The sequence below is a fragment of the Chamaea fasciata genome, unplaced genomic scaffold, assembly GCF_029207755.1.
Source record: "Chamaea fasciata isolate MVZ Bird 193981 ecotype frontalis unplaced genomic scaffold, bChaFas1.0.hap1 SCAF_8, whole genome shotgun sequence".
Classification (NCBI taxonomy): Eukaryota; Metazoa; Chordata; class Aves; order Passeriformes; family Sylviidae; genus Chamaea; species Chamaea fasciata.
In genome coordinates this window covers 14,802,181-14,822,782 of record NW_027094093.1, presented here as the reverse complement: position 1 = coordinate 14,822,782, position 20,602 = coordinate 14,802,181, and the positions used below count along the sequence as shown (strand labels likewise).

General features: G+C 41.7%; 1 protein-coding gene across 6 annotated transcripts in view; it reads right to left on the bottom strand.

Moving 5' to 3' along the window:
- Positions 1–3,449: 3,449 nt before the first annotated feature.
- PIKFYVE (phosphoinositide kinase, FYVE-type zinc finger containing) overlaps positions 3,450–20,602 on the bottom strand; it is a 60,417-nt gene continuing 43,264 nt past the window's right edge. For all 6 annotated transcript variants that reach the window (XM_066189791.1, XM_066189792.1, XM_066189793.1 and 3 more), the window contains 20 exons: positions 20,166–20,337; positions 18,682–18,860; positions 18,085–18,198; positions 16,703–16,811; positions 16,440–16,594; positions 15,839–15,929; positions 15,294–15,354; positions 14,532–14,675; positions 14,242–14,362; positions 13,024–13,119; positions 12,213–12,296; positions 11,647–11,735; positions 10,867–11,031; positions 10,248–10,307; positions 9,635–9,811; positions 8,817–8,920; positions 8,436–8,564; positions 7,385–7,646; positions 5,136–5,210; positions 3,450–4,153 (listed from right to left, as the gene is read on the bottom strand). In XM_066189791.1, coding sequence (XP_066045888.1) covers positions 4,038–4,153; positions 5,136–5,210; positions 7,385–7,646; positions 8,436–8,564; positions 8,817–8,920; positions 9,635–9,811; positions 10,248–10,307; positions 10,867–11,031; positions 11,647–11,735; positions 12,213–12,296; positions 13,024–13,119; positions 14,242–14,362; positions 14,532–14,675; positions 15,294–15,354; positions 15,839–15,929; positions 16,440–16,594; positions 16,703–16,811; positions 18,085–18,198; positions 18,682–18,860; positions 20,166–20,337 — 2,503 coding nt within the window. In that variant the 3' untranslated portion in view covers positions 3,450–4,037. The remainder of the gene's footprint in view (positions 4,154–5,135; positions 5,211–7,384; positions 7,647–8,435; positions 8,565–8,816; positions 8,921–9,634; positions 9,812–10,247; positions 10,308–10,866; positions 11,032–11,646; positions 11,736–12,212; positions 12,297–13,023; positions 13,120–14,241; positions 14,363–14,531; positions 14,676–15,293; positions 15,355–15,838; positions 15,930–16,439; positions 16,595–16,702; positions 16,812–18,084; positions 18,199–18,681; positions 18,861–20,165; positions 20,338–20,602) is intronic.

The window sequence follows — 20,602 nt, the reverse complement described above, 5'->3', positions numbered from 1 at the left end:
TACCCCCATGGGGGGACAGGTTCTGATGCAGTTTCATACTGCAGCAGATGAAAGAACTCAAACCCACCCGGCCAAAAGTGGTGATTACACATAATACAGGTAAAATCCCCAAGTTTTAGATAGGGTTTTATATTCTAGGAATGAACAAGTCCCCTTCCCAGAACTGATCACAAATGATTTTAAGCCTTAGCAAGGAGGTCACTATATACCAGGTTAACAGGAAACAATCAAGAGAAGACATTTATTTTCAGATCTTCTTGGGTTTTTATCTATTCCACTTAAAAGAAAATTATGGAAATACCTGGAACGTGCGGTACATCATGGCAGAACTGGGCAAAAGCAGACCACCACCTGCTGGACAAAACTGGATCCCTGCCTTACACTGCACTGAGGTGAAAAGCAGCTGCAGAGAAGACAGAACTGTGTAAATGGTTATTTGCACATTTTACTGCCACTGCCCTGGGGAGCTGCCCAGAGGTGCTGCTCCATCAGCGGAGATGAGCTGTGAGGTAGAGACAGGAAAGGCATCTTACACTGCACACAAAGCTGGCACTCTCCAGCACAGCACAGTGAGCAGTGGCCTTGCCTCTGATCAAGAAAATGGGGTGCAATGAGACCTAACTGCTCCACACATGGAACAGACTCACGTATATTTTAGTCATTTTATTTGTATCTATATACATTACATTTTGATTCTCCAAGTAGTCAAGGCGATTATTCTCAAATAGTTTAGTACATCAATTTTATAAAATACAGCTGAACCAAGTTAGAATAGAAATGCATACATTATAGTACATTAAGTGCTTTGAATAATGACTAGTCTGGCCATCAGCTAGAGAGCAATTCATTTAGTTTTGGTCATTCTCACAGAGGAGCCTCCACAAGTAACTCCCCTGAGTCCAGTAGAATTGCTCTACCAGCACGAGTCTCTCATGTGCTTTTGGGGGACAGAATGCATCCCTGGGCCACTTCAAGGCATTCTGTTGTCCACACGATGACCCAAAGTCATTGCTTCTGACTTGGACAAAATTTAGACATTGGTCTCAAGGCCTCAGATCAAAACAACAGAAGAGCCAGTGTAGCTCTGAAGAAATTCAGTCTTCATGTTTGCAAGTGGGATTTACTTACACAAATGCTAAAGTGTGTTATAAAGAAATAAGTTCTGACCAAAGGGCTCATCCTTAGGAATTCTACAGGGACACAGACCCAACACAGCCTCCCAAGCAGCTCTCAATGATTTGTTCTGCATGAAGTTCTGCTCTCCTTCTGAGAAAATTAAATTTGGCAGTAATTGAAATGTCAGGACAACAATTATACTGAAAATGGAACATTTGAGGAGATACATTCAGCTGCTGGGATTTGAACTAGAAACGTTTACAGCTTTGTATCACAAGACACCCAAGATGACCCAACTCCAGCTAACACTGCAGCTACTGTGATACTCAGGACCACTCTTTACTCCAGTCTAGTCAGGACTAGTCTATCAGCCGCATCCTGGCCAAAAATTAACTGTAGATGCCAGCTCAAGATCATTGCTGCAAATCTCTCCAAGTGCTGTAACTTCAGCCCAAGAAGGTCACAATTCACCTGGCTCTGTTCATAGGCTGCAAAACAGTGGAAGAGTCTCTCACTTCTGCAGTGCTGAGGGCCTCATGCTGTCACAGTCAGAGGAGTATTAGCCACTGTCAGATGATCAAGCTGCTTACAGCCATCTGCTTGGGACTGTGGCAGACAAGCAGCACAGAGCAGCCACACATCCTGGAATAAGGGTAAGGGTTACTGGTGACAGACTGGGCTGGCAGGCCACATTAGCCTAGTGCAGGGGCCCTGACACACATGCCCACACTCGTGCTCCATCCACCAATCCACATACTGACAAAGGCAACACAATGAGCTGCTGTTGGGCTGCCTTAGCTGGCCAGGACAGTCAATTTTCTCCCCGTAAACTTTAGGAAGGGAAGGAGGAAAACACATGTAAACTTCAGCTGAGACTGGAACACGGGCTGCATGGCAGCTTCTTTCACATCGATGAACCAAGACACAGGTAGAGGCCACAGAAGTGGGAATAGCACTGAGCTGATGGACTGGATGACCTCATTAGACAAGGCCACACACACAACCAGGCATCTTGGAAGAACATTTCAACAAAAAAGGCAAGCTGTATCCCAGAGGTGATCAGCTGTAATTGATGCACTGTGTTGGACTGAAGGGATTCTGGGTAGAGGAAGCAAGGAGTCATCTATGTCATCTTTCCACAGCACACATCACTGCAGCCTTCAACACTGCACCCCCAGAAACAATCATCACATTCTACTGAGGAAAGCAGTACACTTTCTTTTCTGCCGCTTCAAGGTCAGCATCTTTGCTCATCCTTTAGTACAGTGTTGCAATAGGGTGGGGAAGGCTCCTTCCAAAACACATCACTGTTGTCTCCTGGCAGCTCAGACAAGAGCTGCACTGGTTGCTTTTGGAGCCATCAGCTCAATTCTCACTGCTGGCCTTTTCCTTTCTCAGTGCTGCCCACTGTTGGTCACTCCTGAACAGCCACCACCATCTGCTGCAGAAAAAAATACTGAACACGGAGAAGTGAACAAAATGCACGTTTCAATCCTTAGCTACAGTGATGAGGGCATTTCCAGGCAGCTGGTTGGAATGAGCAAGTGATCACTAAGAGCTGTCCTGTCCCAGATTCCATGGTCATTTGATGTTCTTCCATCAGAGACTGGAAGTCAAAGGACAGTATTCTTTTGCCTTTCAAACTCATTAAAATTCCTCTTATTTACTGGCCTTATTTACTTACTGAAACTAAAAAGTAAACTCATCACCTACAAAAATGAGTAGAAATTTTTTAAAAAATGGAAGAGAAGTGCATATTGTAATAATATAGAGACTCACAGATCTCTGCACATCTTATCCATCATACAAGATATCTGTTAGTTCAGGTTTTCCTTTTTACAGAAAACAACTACATTCATCTCTGTGACAAAAAAAAACCCACATGAATGCAAGAAAAAACGTTCTCCTGACAAAACTTCACCATGAGGTAATTGCATTGCTTGAAAGTAAAAGGGAACTGAAATGGATTTGAAGTGATCTGTCAGGAATGATGGTTGCATTAAGGACAAAGTTGTCACTAAAGCAATATGCTTCACTTTGTCTAGCAACTTACTGCCTTTACTAAGAAAGGGTTAATCTGCTTCATAATTATAATTCATTAAGTCTTGTTAAATTAAAGGGTATGTTAGTTACCTGTTTCCAGGAATTCGAGCAACATTCAGATCAAAGTACTGTTTAGGAGTGAAGGGATATGTTTTGAGTTTTGCACTATACTGATGACTGACAACCCATTTTTATGGAATTCAGCTAAAATGCAATTATGACAGATAAACCAGAGCTGTACTGCAGTAACATAATGTAAAAGATGGAGTCATAGGGCATTATAGAGGAGCTGCCTTAAAAAAATACTGTTTATAGAACCCAGTAAGAATTAAAATAATGGAGCATAAACAGCACAAGTTATTAATGGATCCTAAATAGGTCAACTACAGACCACTGCAACAAGAGCAGAACTCATGAATTAACTTCATTCTTCTCTCCCCCATCCACATTTGGGGGGTTTATTTCACATTTTCAGTACCAAGTACCCACTAAAGAAAAATGAGCTGTGCATATTCAACACCATTTCGGCAGTGCAAGACTTTCAGAGATCACGTACTTCTTCACCATCAGGATCTGGATAGAATCTCAGTTCAGTACTTAAAAGGAGAAAGCATCACCTTCCCTGCTGACATTAGGGATGTCACTTATCAGTGCTGTTCAGTGGTACTTTACAGTTTAGATCCTTACTGAGGCAGGTTTGCTTATTATCCTCCAAGAGGGGGTTAAAGTGCAAGCATATTTCACACTCTGCAACATGATGCGCATGGTCAGTGTAGACATGGAACTTCAATCCTCTCGCTTGCTGCTGGACAGACCGCTGGAAGAGCGTGGCCTACAATGTCATTGTCCTCTTGTGGTTTCCCAATATGGGCTTTAGCTCAGCAATTCAGGCCCAGTCCTGTCCAATGGTCTGGCACCATCAGGAAATACTTGTCCATAGCTTCACAAAACCTGGTCCGGTACAGCTCTGGAGAGACCACAGTGGGCATCTTACCTAAAGTGTAAGATCAAGAGCAGTTAGAAACGGGCTAAAGATACTGCAGTACAGACAGATGTCACATGAGATTGCACCAGCAGACAGCATGAACTTGAAGGCAACAAGATAGAACCTTACAAAGTTCAGCAACAAACAGGCATAAGGTTTTGCACCTGGGAAAACATAATGCAGGAGCACAGCTCAGGCTGGGATCTCCCTGGGGAGCAGCTCTGTGAAAGGGATTGAGGATCCTGGTGGACAAGCAGCTCAGTGTGAGTGAACACTGGGATGCACCAGAAAAATCACCAGCAGCATCATTCCTAAAATACTGGACTCACTTTTGGTCCCTGCTATATTTAAAAGAAAAAAAAAAAGTGAGAGAGAGAAAAGAGGGGGAAAAAAAGATGTGGACAGGCTGAAGAGGGTCCAGAGAAGGACCACAGACATGATCCAAGGACTGGGAAGCCTGCCATACAGGGAAATTCTGCGAGAACTGGGTTTATTCAGCCCTGGAAAAACGTCTGCTTAGAAGAGATATTATCACCACGTTGCAGTATTTAAAGGGTGGTGAAAAAGAAGATAGAGACTCATTTTACAAGGAGCCACATGGAAAAGATGAAGGGTAAGGGATATATGTTATTCCTGAGCAGATTCCAGTTAGACACAAGAGTAACGTTTTTCACAATGAGAACAATCAGCTATTGGAATAGTCACGCCAGTGAAGTGATGGATTCCCCAACACTGCACAGTTTTAAGATTCAGCTGCACAGGGTGCTGAGCCATCTTGTCTAGACTGTGCTTTTGCCATGAAAGGTTGGAGCAGATAATCCTTAAGGTCCCTTCAAATCTGGTATTCTGCAATTCCTTCCTCTGTTCTGGACAACTTAATCTGTCCCAATTTTGCATGGTGGAGAAGTTGTGACACTATCAGCAGTGTCATAGAAAGCTTCCATGTAACAAAGAAACGTGATCAAAATCTTTGCTTTCAGTTTGGACTTACCTTGTCCTCCCAGGATGCCAGTTGACTTCACCACCATTTCAAGCTTTTTGTCCCAGGTAAAAGTACGAATATAGTCTGTTACAATTTAAAAAAAAAAAATTAAAAAATAAAAAACCAAACCCAAACAAACAAACACAAAAAACCCCCAAATATAAATATGTTTTATTTATTTTAATCCCGGTAACACTGTTTTAAAATGTATCTATTTCCTCCCAAAGAGGACAGGAAAGCAGTTCTCTTTTGTAGTCAGAGCTTCAGTATTTTCCCTACCAGTTGCCTCACTTTCTGAAGTTTATTTGATTATGTTTGGGTAGGGTGAACACAGTATCTCAAAAGCCCAGCAAGATCACAGTCAACTCTTCCTGCCTCTACAAGAACAGGATGCCCAAGCACATCTGTCCTTATCCATGTTAGAGTGTCAAGGGCTCATTTACAAGGGTCCCTTCGCTCACCCTCATCCCAGAAGCCCCACTAGAAGCACTGAGGTTTGGACACCTCTCCATTTAAACCAGTATTTCTCATCATTGCAGCCACTACAGGTTTGGTAACAGAACAGAAGTGATTGCCACTTCATGACAGGGAGGACTGGAAACCGAGACCCTTGACTGGAAGAGGGGGCAGCAAGAAGACAACTTCTGAATTGTTTCCAAGCCCCTTCCAGAGAAAGCATTCTCAGTCAATACAAGCACATGAACATTTTGGCCAGCAAAGCTAAAGCTGCAGTAAGATCAGTTTTTCGTTACTGGGTACCACCTCCTAACATCTGACTGCAACTGTACTTATACAGTTTTGAATTTACTGTTTTTAGATTTACAAAAGGCCACCATAAGTATTCATATTTCCCCTCACTTGTGTTTAACACAAAACTCCAGACCTGACAATCTTAAGACCTATTCATTTATCTAAATACTCTTTGAAAACATTCTGTAGAGTGTTTTGGAACAGACACCAGTAAATAGTTTGCTCACTAACAACTTCATGCCCTAAGGCTCAGAGTCCCACACAATAGAGCCTACAAATAACGTTTTCAAAGCTTTTCACAGAGCTAACTTACTTGTTTCCTGTATCACTTTAGGATCTAAAATAGGTAGAGATACTGACCTCAGATTTAAACACAAACCAAGCTGAGAGTTTTTTGTTCCTGTCCAACACAAATTTAGCTTGAGTACTTTAGATGTTCTTAGGGTATCATCTAGAGAACATTCTGACAGCCTGATACAGCAGGCACGTTCTCTCTTCTTGATAATACTTGCATTCACCAGGTTCCTTCAGATATTTGTGTTAAACACGGAAGGAACTGTTAGCTTTAAATATCATATAAAATACACTCTTTAATCAGATAAGACTTCACATAGGAGAAAAAAAAAGCCACACAAACAGGAGAAGCACATGGACAATGCAGTCCAATCCTCTTTACTCCAATATTCAAGAGTCTAAAAATCTAGACAGTAGTAACAACTTGGAACAAACAACTACCTTCTTTGTAGCTACGACTTCAGTTCTCAACGAGAAATGTTATTGAAATGGCTTTCAACCTTTATCAGACTAAGAGTAATCCAGAACTCCAGTCCTGAGATCTCATCCGGAAGCATTTCTGAGCTGGGTTTCAAGACCATTTCATTTCCCTAAGTCAATTCCACATCCTGCAAAATTGCCTCATCTCTAAGTCTTTTATACTACAGAAGTTTGTCTGTCTAAACTGTCTGTTTGTCTGTCTCTACTTTCCAGTATCAAGTCAGAGGATGCAGCAAGGTAACTACTGCACTGCCACCCACATTATTCAGGTCAGACTATATGATTATATGAGATCCCATGATGTTTAACTTCTTTCTTCCAATCCTATCAATAGTCTTTCTCCTTAGAGCCCCTCCACACAAGATTTAAAAGACTATGTAAGTATGACTAAGCTAAAGTTTACAGATTAAACACATAAAAGCATACAAGTAACTTCCCCTGCTTCAACTGGAGTCAAAGTGTAGATTAAACTACCTTTGAGGCCTCTTGCATATACTCATAGCAATGCAAATGCTAATCTGACCATGCTAATGTGCAAATGCTATACAGGACCTGGACAGAAGACTTCCTGCCTCCACTTTGAATAACTGTAAGGGGTGAGGGTGGTATTCCACCAGGGAGAAGACAAGATTTCCTGACATACGTCTCTCTGGTGGTGGCACAGTCCTAAGAGTACTATGAACACCTAAACCATTTCATCATCTGAGAGCAAAAAAATACAAAAGACAACCTACCAATGATCCCAACAACCAGCTCATTGTTGGTATCATCACGACCCACCAGCAGGGAATAGTCAATGATGAGATGGCTGGAGAGGAACTGGGAATCACTGTGTATGGAGGCTTTCAGCACAGCTTTGCAATGGGAACGGATGTACAAAGGATTGTCCCGAACCATCTTCAGAAGGTTTTCATCCAGCAGGACAACATCACAAGTTTCCTTGCCTGTGTCTGTTTTAACATTTCTATTCCGGAGGGAGCCCTTCAGGTCAAACACCTGCAAATGGAGAACAGCATTACCTTGGTTCATTTTTCTGGGTTAAAGACTTCAGTACCTAACATTTGAGAAGGCAGCATAGCCAAGCAACTGTTTCCTTCTCTTCAGGAGGAAGATAATTAACAAAAAATATTTTGCAGAGAATAGCACACAGGCCTGGGTGAAAACTCTGCCACCTCAATCCACTAGTTTTAGGCAAGTTATTTCACTGATATTTAGTCTCAATTAAGAGAAAAAGAGTGTCTTTACTTTTTATATTGTTTAGGTAAACTCAGTTTTCCAGCCAGTTTCTACAGAGCTAATCGCTGACAAAAGCAAAGCCACTGAAGAGGGAGGTGGGTGGTGCATTAAGCACCAGGTAACACTGGCAAGGCAAGAGACAGATCCATCATGAGGCTGGAAATGATCTCTGGAGTTCTCCAGTCCAAAGTCCTGCTTCAAGCAGGCCCTGTTCAAGAAGGTTGTTCAAGTTCTGTCCAGTCAAGATTTCACTAACTTCCATGGAATAGAGTCCACAGTCTGTCTGAGTTTCTGTTTTGTAGTGCCTGAGCCCTCCTCATGATTTAAACAACAGATAAACAAAAAGAAAACCCACAACATCCTTTACATCCATCTAGAATTCCCTCCGTCCACTTCCTCCCACAGACATTCCCTGTTTGAGGTCAGGCACTGAGAGGTAAAGTGGGAAGAGCTGATACCTGTTAAAAGTTACCTAGATGGCTATGGATGACCCTGTTCTTTCTCCCAGTCCCAACTGCACTGCAAGGGAACAGAACACTTCGTTCTTACCTGAGCCATTTTCCTGCCATAGAAAAGGTTTTCCATGACAAGCAGATCCAGCTTCTTTTCAGTGTTGTTTTGAGAGTTCTTGTAACCAATTCGATATACCCCAAGGATTTTAGCCAGTGCAGTGGGCTTCTAATGAAGACAAGACATGGGTTAAGATCTGTGCAGAGACAATCAGCAATCCCATACCAGAAGCACCACTGTTCTGTCTGACTGTGTATTACCGCTTAGAAGTCCAAGCATAATTAATCTTAAAAACACATTATTAGTGTAACTCACACCCTCCAACATTTTCTCTTATTTAAATGAAAAAGGTAAATCGAAACTTCCGCTAGTTTTTAAAATACAGAACATTGCCTAAAATAAAAGGCACTTTTTTAATACCTTCTGCTGAACTGCATTGGTGATGTAAGTGAAGTAGTGTGGAGCAAAGTCAAGGAATGACTGGACTTCCAGACGAGGCATTTGCTTCAAGATGAATCTATCATCTGTTTTAACATCAGACAGAGGCAACAGGGTTACATACAGTCAGTGATGTACTATTTACAATTTTTTTAGGACTGCCACATAGCTGAAATGGTTTGAAAAATTAAAGCACTACAATTCTCTTAAATCCTTACCTACAGAAGCTCATTTCTAGATTTTTTTACTTCACATATTCTGAATTACAGCCTCCCTGGATTTCTACCTTCTAGTAAATTACGGACAAAAGACTGCCTACACTAGATCTACCTCAGCTATATGGGTTTCCTATACAGACAACAGAAACAGCCTACAGACCATTTTGTTCAATACTTGTTTTACATAGAAGCCTAGAAATGGCCACAATTTTAAAAAAATAGATAAACAATAGCACATGAGATTATAAGAAACACTCTGTCTTTAACAACAAGTTCTATTTGAATTATACTCAAGTTTTTGTTTTCTGAAGCCTGCCTGAGAGTATACTCTTCTGTTCAACTGGCCTTCCCAGCTGCTACTGCTGAAAAAACAGAGGTACATTTTGTTCTCCTGCACATACAAAGAGACAAATAATTTGATAATGAATACCCCAGAACAATCCAACTAATTTTCCTTTCTGAGTGTCCACTTCACGATCAGCAACCCTCTGGACAGAGTTTATCAGAGATTAAATGACACACTAACCACCACCATACAGAAACAACACCTCTAATTAAAAGGGGGAAAGAAGCTGCATTTACCCTCAGTCACATAGAACGCAGCTCCAGATTTGCCACCTCGTGCCTGCCAGGGCATCGAGTGAGAGAGGGATCGGATGAAATCCTCTTCACTGCTCCCCAGGATCACTTCACGCATCCTGTGAAACTCCCCAGCATAATAAATCCGGCAGTAGAACTTGGCATTTGCATCTGAGAACTCTGCAAGAAATGGCTTTCCTCAATAACAGCATACAACACACACTGACCGCCTGAGACAACACTGAGATTATACTCATGTCTAGAGGAGTATTATCATGCTAAACATCTATCTCCTGCTTATTGTGACTCTGAAGTTTCAAGCAACAGGATTTAAATGGAAAACTGATAGGAAAGTCAACTCCCTCTAGACTAGCTCACAGTATATGTCATGGGAAAGTGTTTGGACAAAAGACCAATTAAAAAAAAAGTCTATTGAGTATTTTTGCAAAAGAGGTTGATTGCAGTAAGTAAAAATCGCATTGTTTTCTTCTTGATTTGTTTTTCCTTCATGACAAATACCAAGAAAAAACAACTATTACCTTCAAGACTTCCACTACATGTGCATGAAGAAATGAGTTTGTCAGCTAAGACTAAGTTGTTATTTGCAACTACTCACGGAGCTCCACATGGGGATTCACCACCTGCTTCTTCTGTCCATCTCCTCCATCTCCATCATCTGAAGGCATAAAGGGCATTCAGTCAGGGCTGTTCACTATTATTACTGAGGAAGCCATATTAGGTACTACTTGTAAACTCACATTACAAAAAAAATATTCTTTTTTTTTCCAAGAATACAGAGGGAACTATGCACAGGGAATTCCAAATACAGCCATAATTGTGTAATATAATACATATGCTAGAAGGGCACTGCTGTTTATAGACACAAATCCAGTCTTTCTCTTCATTCATTTTCCATGAGCTAAAACAATGAAAACTAAACAGCAAGTGAGAGAGACAGGGTTGCTTAACTAGAGTAAACTCAATCCAAAGACATTCAAGACTGTGTCTCTACAGTTTGGGTTTGAAAGATCCTGTTTGCTTTATCACAAAGAAAAGCAATGCATGTAGGAAAAAAACAATATTTGATGTTCAAATGATTCGTTTTCAATGCATGCTCAGTAACCTTGGACTGCTGAAAAAGCACAAACAGGAGTACATTTGGGGTCTTGCATGGATGAATGAGGTTTGGAAGAAGTAACAACCCAAAAGAGAAGATGATCTCTGCAGTCTTGTACCTTGAGCCTCTGCTCCTTGGTTTTCTGCTCCCTCTTTGCCCATCTGTCCAACCTGGTAGTAAGCACTGTCAGCACCACGTAAGGTCTCTTTCTTCTGGGAAGACAGGTCTGGGCTCTTTCCTCCCGTGCCACGGAAGAAAGACAAAACACCAGATGGTTTCTTTGCTACAGTGAAAAGGAATAGAAAAGATGGTGTTGGCATTTCCACAGGCAGTTTAATAACAGCATGAGTCCTACAAATATTTCCCATTCATTGTTCTATCTGGAGGAATCATGCCATTCAACTATAACTTTTTTGCTATTCTTCAGGCAACTAAGGTCCATGACGGCGAATGTTCTAGTGTTCTGAGTAGCATCCTAGAGTGCAGAGACATTTGAAAACATAGACCAAGAATGAGTGTCTTTAATACAGTAAGAACCTCATGTCTCCATTTCAAAATATTTTAACTGCATCTCTTTACAGAAGGCAATGCTAAAAGAAGGGTATCATATCCCACTGAACAGGCTAGATTCAAGAACAACCCTAGGTCCACTACATAATAACATTAAATCAGGGAATGATAGTATAAGAATCAGAGAAAGTCACAGACTTCAAAAACCGAAAAAACCCCACACACTCCGACCTCTCTCATGCGTTACGTTAAGTCGACACTAACACTAGTCACAATTTCAACTCAGAATGCTGCTTTTTCTTCCTCATATGAACTAGAATCCAGGTTAAGTGGACTCAAGACTGAGCTGAGATTAGCACCATGGATGATTTTGGCAAAATGATCTTACGCTGTTCTGGCTCCGCACTGCGAAGTGGACACATGTTAGCCTCAGGCAGGCGGACAGGACTGCTGTTCTTGGGTTTGCTGTCTGACATGCTGAAAGGAGAAAGAACAAAGAAGCCATGAACCAACCAAACTGCCACCCAAGACACTACTGCTTTATGCCTGGACATTCATTGCTCCCACCTGCCCAAACACTAAGGGAAAACGACACCATTGAAAGGTGTAACTGTGTGGGGCTCTCCAAAGCTGTCCTCCTCCATCTTCCTAAAAAGTATCTCTCAGGGTCCATAGCAACACTTCCGTCCATGACCACAGCAAAGGTGAGCAGGCCCAGTATTCCTGCCATGTACGCGGCCAAGAGATTAGGTGATGGAACCAGTATGGGCCACAATGTGAAATGGAAACTCACATACTGAAGTATGTGTTGGTTACAAGGAAGGAGTCAGATTCCATCAGAAAGCAGAAATCCTAACAAGGGCATATTTTGAGGGCTCTTCCCCATCCTAGTTTTGGCTTATTCACTACCATCACTGTGTCTTCACTTTATGTACTGTTGTTCCTGCATGTAACCTGTTTGGTTGTAGTCCTTCTTCAGAACTGTTCTTCAAAGATGCTTTGGACAACTCATCCAGGGCGTTTCTGTACTCCTTGCAACTGATAGGGGAAGAAGAAAAGAAAGGAAAGGGAAAGACCCAAAATAATTAAATGCTCTCTTGGAAATTCTGCAATACCAGTCCAAAGATCCAGTTCAGAGACAACCACAGGAAACAAAACACCACAGTAGAAAAACCTCTGCTTTATTTTTTCTTCTTATTAGAACTTTGTTTTCTTAGAACAGAAGACATTCTAGACAATACTGCAGGAAAAACAACCCTGTATTTTTCCCCCTCCCACAATTTAAGTATGCACTTCTTCAAAAATCTGCTGCCTTGTGACATGCAAACCCAAAGGTCTACTGAAGCAGGTGGTGAGAAGAGCTGAGCAGTAGCAAGAGCTGCTATGACCAAAGGCAGGCAAGAGACAGACTGCAATGTCAATACTAACAGCTGTTCCACAACTCAGCTGCACTTCCTCCAGCTGGAGAGGCTGAGCAAACCTTAGTTGCACTTCTTCCTCTAGTAATACCTCATTAAAAGAGACATCACACAACTAAGTCTTTTTTGCATACTAGAGTTGCACTAAAAAAGTTCAAAATACAGTTGCACTTCCATTATCTCAGCAGTAAAAGGAAATAACCCCATCTCTGGCAGAAACTCTAACATGGCTTAATGTAGAAGTTCCATCATGCTTGTTGCCTATCATTAAAATTTAAATATTCCTCAAACACAAAAGCTGCAGAAGTATAAAGTATGTCAGATGAAACACCAAATCACACCAGTACCTGAGAGCAAAAGCTATGATGGAGCTTGGTTCTTTCTCACAGACTGCAATAGGTACACGTTCATGTTCATACATCAGGTAGTGCTTATCTGGGTCACTAAATAAAAAAAAAACGAACCATCAGTAGATCATAAAAATTTGTATAAAGTAAAGAAGTTTGGGTCAAAACTCAGATCTCATCACTGCACTCCCAGGCATAAGCTGCAAGTCTCAGCATGGAACAAAAGCTTCCCAGATCAGCTTCTCCCAACAGACACATTCATAACTACGAGGTTAATTCTAAATGGTAGAGTGTTAGGGAAATCAGCCTTTCAAGCAAGCTGCGTGGATCAGAAGATCAGCTTCAGGTTAGAATAAGAGTCTATTTCTGTTTAGCAGCCACCATTTCTAATGGCACCAAAACCTGCCTGAGTTTGGTTTGATTGCCCAGCAGCATAGCCTGTAGAGTGAACTTAGGGGACAAACCTGGACTCTTTTCTAAATAGGCAGTTTATCACAGAAAATTCGCCAAAGCCTCCTGGATTCTTATACAATTTTCTTCGACTTATCTATAGGGTCCATTCATTTAGTTTTTACCTCTTTAGCCCAAGGCCTCCGCTCCTACACTGGGGGTGGGATTGACAAGTTAAACTCAGGCTGCCAAACATTAGGCTCATGTCAAACGAGAAGCACTACAAAGCACGCAGACCATGTAGCTGAAAGACTTTCCAGCCTGCCCTTCTTCATATGACAGGGAGACTTGAGGGCACATGCAGTAGCCATTGAACCTGACCTACACCCAGACAAAGCCAATTTGAGTCCAACCCTTGGAAGAGGTCTGGAAGCAAAAACAAGATGCAGGCATGTAGCTTTAGTTAAAGTCTTTGCTAAGGAAGGGCATTTCCACTCCCTCCCTGCAGCAATGAAGTTAGAAGACACCTTTCTCTGGTCTTCCCCCACCCCTTCATCTCCCACAAGGACTCTGAGGAGCCACACCTGCTAGGAGGAGAAACTGATACTGACTTTACACAAGGGCAGATCATTCATAAGAAAGGTAACCTACAATCACCTAGAGAGGACACAGAAAACTTCCTACCTTGACAAAGCTCTCTTTCTTACCCAGAGGCAAACTCAAGTAATAACTTAAATTATACACTGAGCAAAGGAAGCATGCATGGTTCTGCCTACAATCTGACAATTTGCTAATTTTGTTACGTTATATATATCATGCAGTACTTACAAGGGAAAGGGAATGGGGTTATAGTTGTTGCCAGGCAAAAAGTTAGCCAAAATAGCTTTCATAGTGGACTTCTCCTTCACTTGGCTGTCTGTAGATCCCAATGAGTGTCCATCAAACACATCTGGAACAGACACATGTCAGGTCTGAGTCACATCAAAGTTTAAGCTGTAAATTCAGAAGGATAACTACAGACCACAGAGTTACCAGTTATTTGTCATTTCCTAAAAGGATCTTGTGGACTTGGCACAGAAAAGCAAGAGAAAGAATGCAAGATCACAACTGAACTATACCTTCTGAGCTGCTCGTTGTGTCCTGTTCAGAGAGTGTGCTGGCACCTGTCATATGCTCCGATGCAACCTCTGGAGAGGTGGGCAGCTGTAGATGGGTGGAGCCTGTGGAGCTCTGACTTGATAAAGTCGTCAGGAAACGATCCTCTGAGAGTACAAGGACAGATAAGGACAGAAGAAATAACTTTACATAGCTGTCAGAAGTGATACTGTTTGCTACCTAGCCAAGCTATAATCAGCATCTACTTTCAGAAAGTTTTTACTTAGAAAGCAGGTAAGGCCACACAGACCAAAGGATTGGGCAAGCTCATCAATGTAGCACAAAACCCCCAGAAAATGCGTACTCTTACACCTACTACCTTCAGCTCCCACAGACTCTCAGTATGCCTCACAGGTAAGAGATCTCAGCACCCATACCCAGATCACAGAAGAGGCAAAAAGCATTTCCCAAATTCCATGTAGTTATTCAGTTATTTAGAAAGCTTCTGAAAGTTATTAAACTAAAGTTCAAGGGAAAACCCTTGTCGGCCAATTTACTAATCACTAGTAATTCAGCTTCACACTAGAAGCAGATGGCCAACTTCTATCTTACAAATATCTTACTTCTATCTTACAAACTTGTATCTTACATTATCTGACAAATGCAACATGATAGGGATTTGGTGTTTCTTTGATTTATCAAATTTGACAAAAGCTCCCATATTATGTCAGGAAAAAGGCTACAACACGCTTCTATTGGCCTCTTACATAAAATAAGTAACAGACCTTTCTCTCCATTTTGCAGTGCTGGAGAAGCATTTCTTGGGGAAGCATCCATGCTACTGATCTAGGCAGAATAACAAAACACCAATGTTGAAGCCAAGCTCTTTACAGCTGTATTCCTTCCTGCATGGAACACTTACAAAAGCAGATGTATTACAACAGAGCACCCTCACCCACTTCTCAGCCTCTGCGTGTCGCTGTATCTGTTACCATAGGAAAAAGAGAAGGCAACCGCAACTCAAGTTCACAAGATGCTTATGATGACTGTTATCTGTGTATGCTGCTTTAAACACTACATTCTCCCTCTCTGAGAACCTGCTAGATCAAGGTAAGGTTTGCTTCAGCACCTAACAAATATGTGTTAAGTGTAAGGGGCACGTGTGCATGCAGCAGAGCAAATCCAGGGTTTCTAGGAGTTTCTAGTGCACTTTGCTATGGTGGAACTACTGGGAGTTCAGCCTCTCTGTACGATGCTTATATTGTACTGCCTTGCAGCCCAGACATTTCCTCAGAGCTCCAGCTCCCCAAAGGGTGGGAGTTAGCCATACCTTGCTCTCTTCACCTTGCCTCAGTCTCCCAGGGCTGGGTGGTACTGATGGACGTTTTCTCCCTTTCTCTTGCTGGAAGAGATCCTGCAATCTTAAACAAAAGAAAAATAATAAAACAAACAACAAAAACAATGCACACAAAACCACCACCACCAAAGAAAAATTAATCAAAAGGTAGTTTACTGGCATTACCCCTGAATGACACAAGTTAGGAAGTTTATCCATACCAAACTCAGATTGCTGCTAACATGTGCCAAAGATGTATCAAATGGCCAAAGACAGCACATTTTCTTCACCTCTGAGATTATTTCACCCAATCAACAGGTCCCATGCTCCCCTCTTCCCATCTCCCCCTTTATTCAACTGAAAATTTTTCCTCCAGATGCAAATTGTGCTCTACAACACAATGCTTTTATCATATAGCCTCAAATGATTTTGTGCTCCAACTGATCAGCTGTGTGCTCTTAACCAGTAGAGCACATTCACCACCAGCTCTATAGAGCAACTGCTCTACAGTGAAAGAAACTACAGCTGAACTTCTTCCCTCCCAGAACCAACACAGTATCCGTGTTGCTCATGATTCCAGCATGTGTCCACTTACCTATTATTCCAGGCTTGGAGCATTTCACAAAGTCCTTGCTTTTTAGCTATCAGAGACTCAAAAACAGATTGCAGCTGTTGAGGTGTGTCCAGTGATGATGAAAGCAGCCTTGCTTGGATTTTCTCAGTCCAGTTTCGAAACTCTCCTTCTTCCATCTGCCAAAAGGAAAACTGTCAGTGTTATCTCACCAAGATGACACAAGATCTGAGTAGCTCCTCCACACACTTAGCCTACAGACCACTGATGTAAAAATAGTCTATTACCTCCTTTTGGGCAAAGAGGTCTTCCATCTTCTCTTCCCTCGTTTTGCTGAAAGTATCCGTTTTCAGAGAAGCAAGGCGATCATCCACAGCAAGATACACCTGTGACACCCTGTCAACAGCAATGCAAAGAGTTCAAGTGTCACTGCTTGGAGCTCCTTCAACATTCTTTAATAAAAGTCTAAATGTGTTTAAGGTAAGCATTTAAGAATACAAAAGACAATATATGACAGTCTTCCCGCACAGTAAGCTACCCAACTGTATTCACAGAAAACTGGGAAAATTTCATTAGTAATAGGAGAAACCTAGAAGTTACGTACTCTGACATTTGTCTCCACAATTTATTCTTAGCAGTGGAGTTGTCAGAGAGCAATACCAATGTCAAACACATTACTAACAGGAGAACTGTTGTGTCATCTGTGATTAGGAAGAATCTGGGTCTGCAAGCTACACCTCCACCAGCAGGGCTCAGAAAAAATGAGTACCTCTATTTCAGCTCTAAACCACGCTCCACAGGTTTTGAAATCAGATGGTCACAGAGACATCAATACAGGAATGCTGTGACCAGGCAGAACAGCAGTCTGGTTGGATTTTAGAGAGTTTTCCTCAGGCCTATCTTCCACCTTTTTGTTCCTACATTTAGAAAGTGCCTAGGGTCATGGTAGTTCCCCTTAGACAACAAGGAGGTAGAGTCTGCCTGCTGTTACCACATTCAATAGCTAACAAAGGCAAAGACTTTCATACACCAGAGAGTTCCATTGCCACATGACCAATATAATAACAACAGCTCTGTTTGGACAAGAGATTTGAGCAAGGTCTTTGCAGTTTTTCAGGGCTGATGAGTTGAAACTCAGTCAGATGTTCTATAAAGGAACCTGAGGGTATGAGTACAAAGTACAACCTGCAGTTTTCTGGGTCAGCCTTCTAGGACCATCTTTTCCATTTCATTTTTAGCATTAGAGGGAGGAATTAAAAACACTTTAACTGTGCACTTTATAAGGTAACATTTCAGACACCTGCTGATGGTCAACCTTTCAGTAGCTTGGCACCATTATTCAAAAACCTGCTATATGACTCAGATATCAGTGCAACATTCAGGGATAGAGAAGAAAAGAATCTTAGTTTCTACTGGCAATGTTTAACCTGACTTGCCACCAGACAAAGAGTTGAGACATCAGTACAGACAGAGCAAGCAAAGGTAACAGAGATTTCAATACCACTGTCCCTTGGAAGTATATATGCACACCTGTTTTAAACTGTTACTTTTCTATCAAATAATGAATATTTAGCCAAATCTCATCACACTAGCAAAAACAGTTATTTGTTCTGTTAATAAAAGTACAAAATACAAAAAAGATTAGGAAGACATTAAAAACAAAGCTTACTTTTGTGAGAAATCCTTGAGATCCTGCAAAATAGTAACTTTTAATGGAGCCTGTCGTTTGATGTAGATCTTGGGGAGTGGGACACACACTTCCAGCAGTCGGATTGGAGAGTAGCTGAGAAGGCAATGCAACAGCTTGTAACACAACCCACACCACACAGTACTAGTTCTACACCATACTGAAGTTTGAGGCCCTTACATGAAAAAGGGCACTGCCAGTGTGTCCAGGGCTTTAGTTACTTCTAGCAGCAATAACACTGTTCATGTATCTCCCAGGCAAGAAGTAAAATCACGAATCATATTGCAAAACCAAAATTTTGAAAGCATTTGAAATTAGATAGGGAAAAGCATTTCCTTTCTGTACCATGAACAGGAACCATCCATTCTTGGAACACTGTCCACCACAGCTAGGACAGTGATGCCACCCACAAAGCCCTCTGTAAGCCAGCACACAATCCTGCACTTGTGGTTATGATACAGTTATGCTATCCCATGCTGTACTCACAAGAGTGAAGGACAGAACTGATGAATCCTTACTAGAGCCATATGCTTCATAGAGTAGCAGAGAGAGAAGGAAGTTTTTAGCAGTGGAACTCACCTGAAAGATGCCACCATCTGATTATAGGAAAAATACTGGTGATAGTCATGGTGAATGGAATGCCCACAAGGCTCAGCATTGGCCCTTCGAGTGTACTGGTACCCATAGAACCTCAGCTCAAGGTATTTTGCAAAAGACATAGACCAAGAGTCATTGGAAAGGGGAACAACTGGTGTCACCTGAAAAATTGAAAGGCAAGTGTCTAAATTTCATCCTTCAAACAAGATCAGGGACAGGATAATCCAGGCAGCAATCTAGGATTTCTAGCACCAGAAGCGCCCATGACCCTGAAACATACTTAACAACAAAGATAGCATTTATGCATAGCTAAGGCCAACACATAGTTAAAATAAATCTGATAAACAACAACACCTAGCTGATGATCAAAGGTGCTCAGCTGAGGGAGTCCAAACATACCCTTGATGGAAGCTTATTTCTGGGATACTATTTCTCTGTACAGAGTCTATTTCCAGCAACCCAGTCAGCAGCAGTGGCCACATCATTTACTTTTTCCCTGGTCATTCTCCAGTTACAAATGCATTGGTACTGCTTTGCAGCATGTTTCAGCTTCACAAGTGCTTGCAAGCTTAGAGCAGACACTGCTTTACTCACATCTGACAACCTCAAACGCATAAGTGTTTACATGAGCACACAAAAATAAAAGGCTACAGAGCAGCTGTATACACAGCAGCAGAGGGCTTGCTGTCAGCAACTGCGTCAACCTCCTCCAGGTATCTGTAAATCCAACACCCATGTTTAAGGCAGCGTAAGTAGGTGACCTGAGTCATCCTTATGGGTAATTCACACGTTTTGCATTTCAGGTACAGCATGAATCTTTTTTCATTAAGTTTTATTCTCGTCTCTTTGAAGGCTCTTCATGTTTAGCTAGACATGACTGTCCAGTTAGCAATGTTTTCTTAGCTAAATTACAGAACAAGTTTCAGATAATACACAATCTCACTATCTTGTGGGCTTTTAAAAGCAATTTTATAATTCTCTAATGAGGATGTTACTTTCTAATGACTACTAAAGGAAGTCCAGACATCACATTGATGCAATGTAGGCTGTTCAGTCCACAGCAGATCAAAGAAGAGCAAGTGGCTTTAGCCAATTACTATGCCAGCAGGTCTTGGTGGTTGCCCTTTCCCATATGCTCATAAAGATTCACTGCAAGAAAGGGATCATACTCTTCACCTCTAAGTAGGCAACTCCATTCTTTCTGCTTAGATCTATCCCCTCAGAGTCAGTTTTGACACTTTCTAACAAGACTACCTCACACAAGATTTTTCACCCTCAATGGCCCCAATTCTAAAAGAGGAATTTGTAGGTAACATGAGAACACATGTATCATTAACACATTTTCTGCCAGTTTAGCCATAGCTCATGGCATGAGCACTTATCAAAAATGCTGCCTTTCCATACAAGAAAGTCACAACAAGAATACTACACTGGAACAGCAATGATTCTGAAATCCACATCCTTACCTGTTTGCACAGTCTACACCAGGAGTAAGTAAGGATGGTGTGCTGGTACCCAGGGACAGGGGAGTCCAGCTCCTTTAACACAATTTGCACACAGCCTTGCCCATGAACAAAGCGACGGATGTGGTGCACCATTGGTGTTTCACAGAACATGCTGGGGCATTGGTAGGAAGGCCTTACAGAGAGAAACAGAAACATTTATGAATGATCACATACCAGGCATTGCTGAAGAACTCATTCAACAGATCTAACATGCCTTTTAATATCATGGTACTATTTATCTTCACTACAAAGGAGTTTTCTAAGCCTGTAGTGAAGGCTGTTTCTGCAGAGCAATTTAGAAGTAGCACGTAGTGAAGTTGCATTGACAGCAATGGCTGTACAGGTCCCAAAAGCAGGGACTGGATACTGGCTGCTATCACCTTTTTACAGTGGATCAC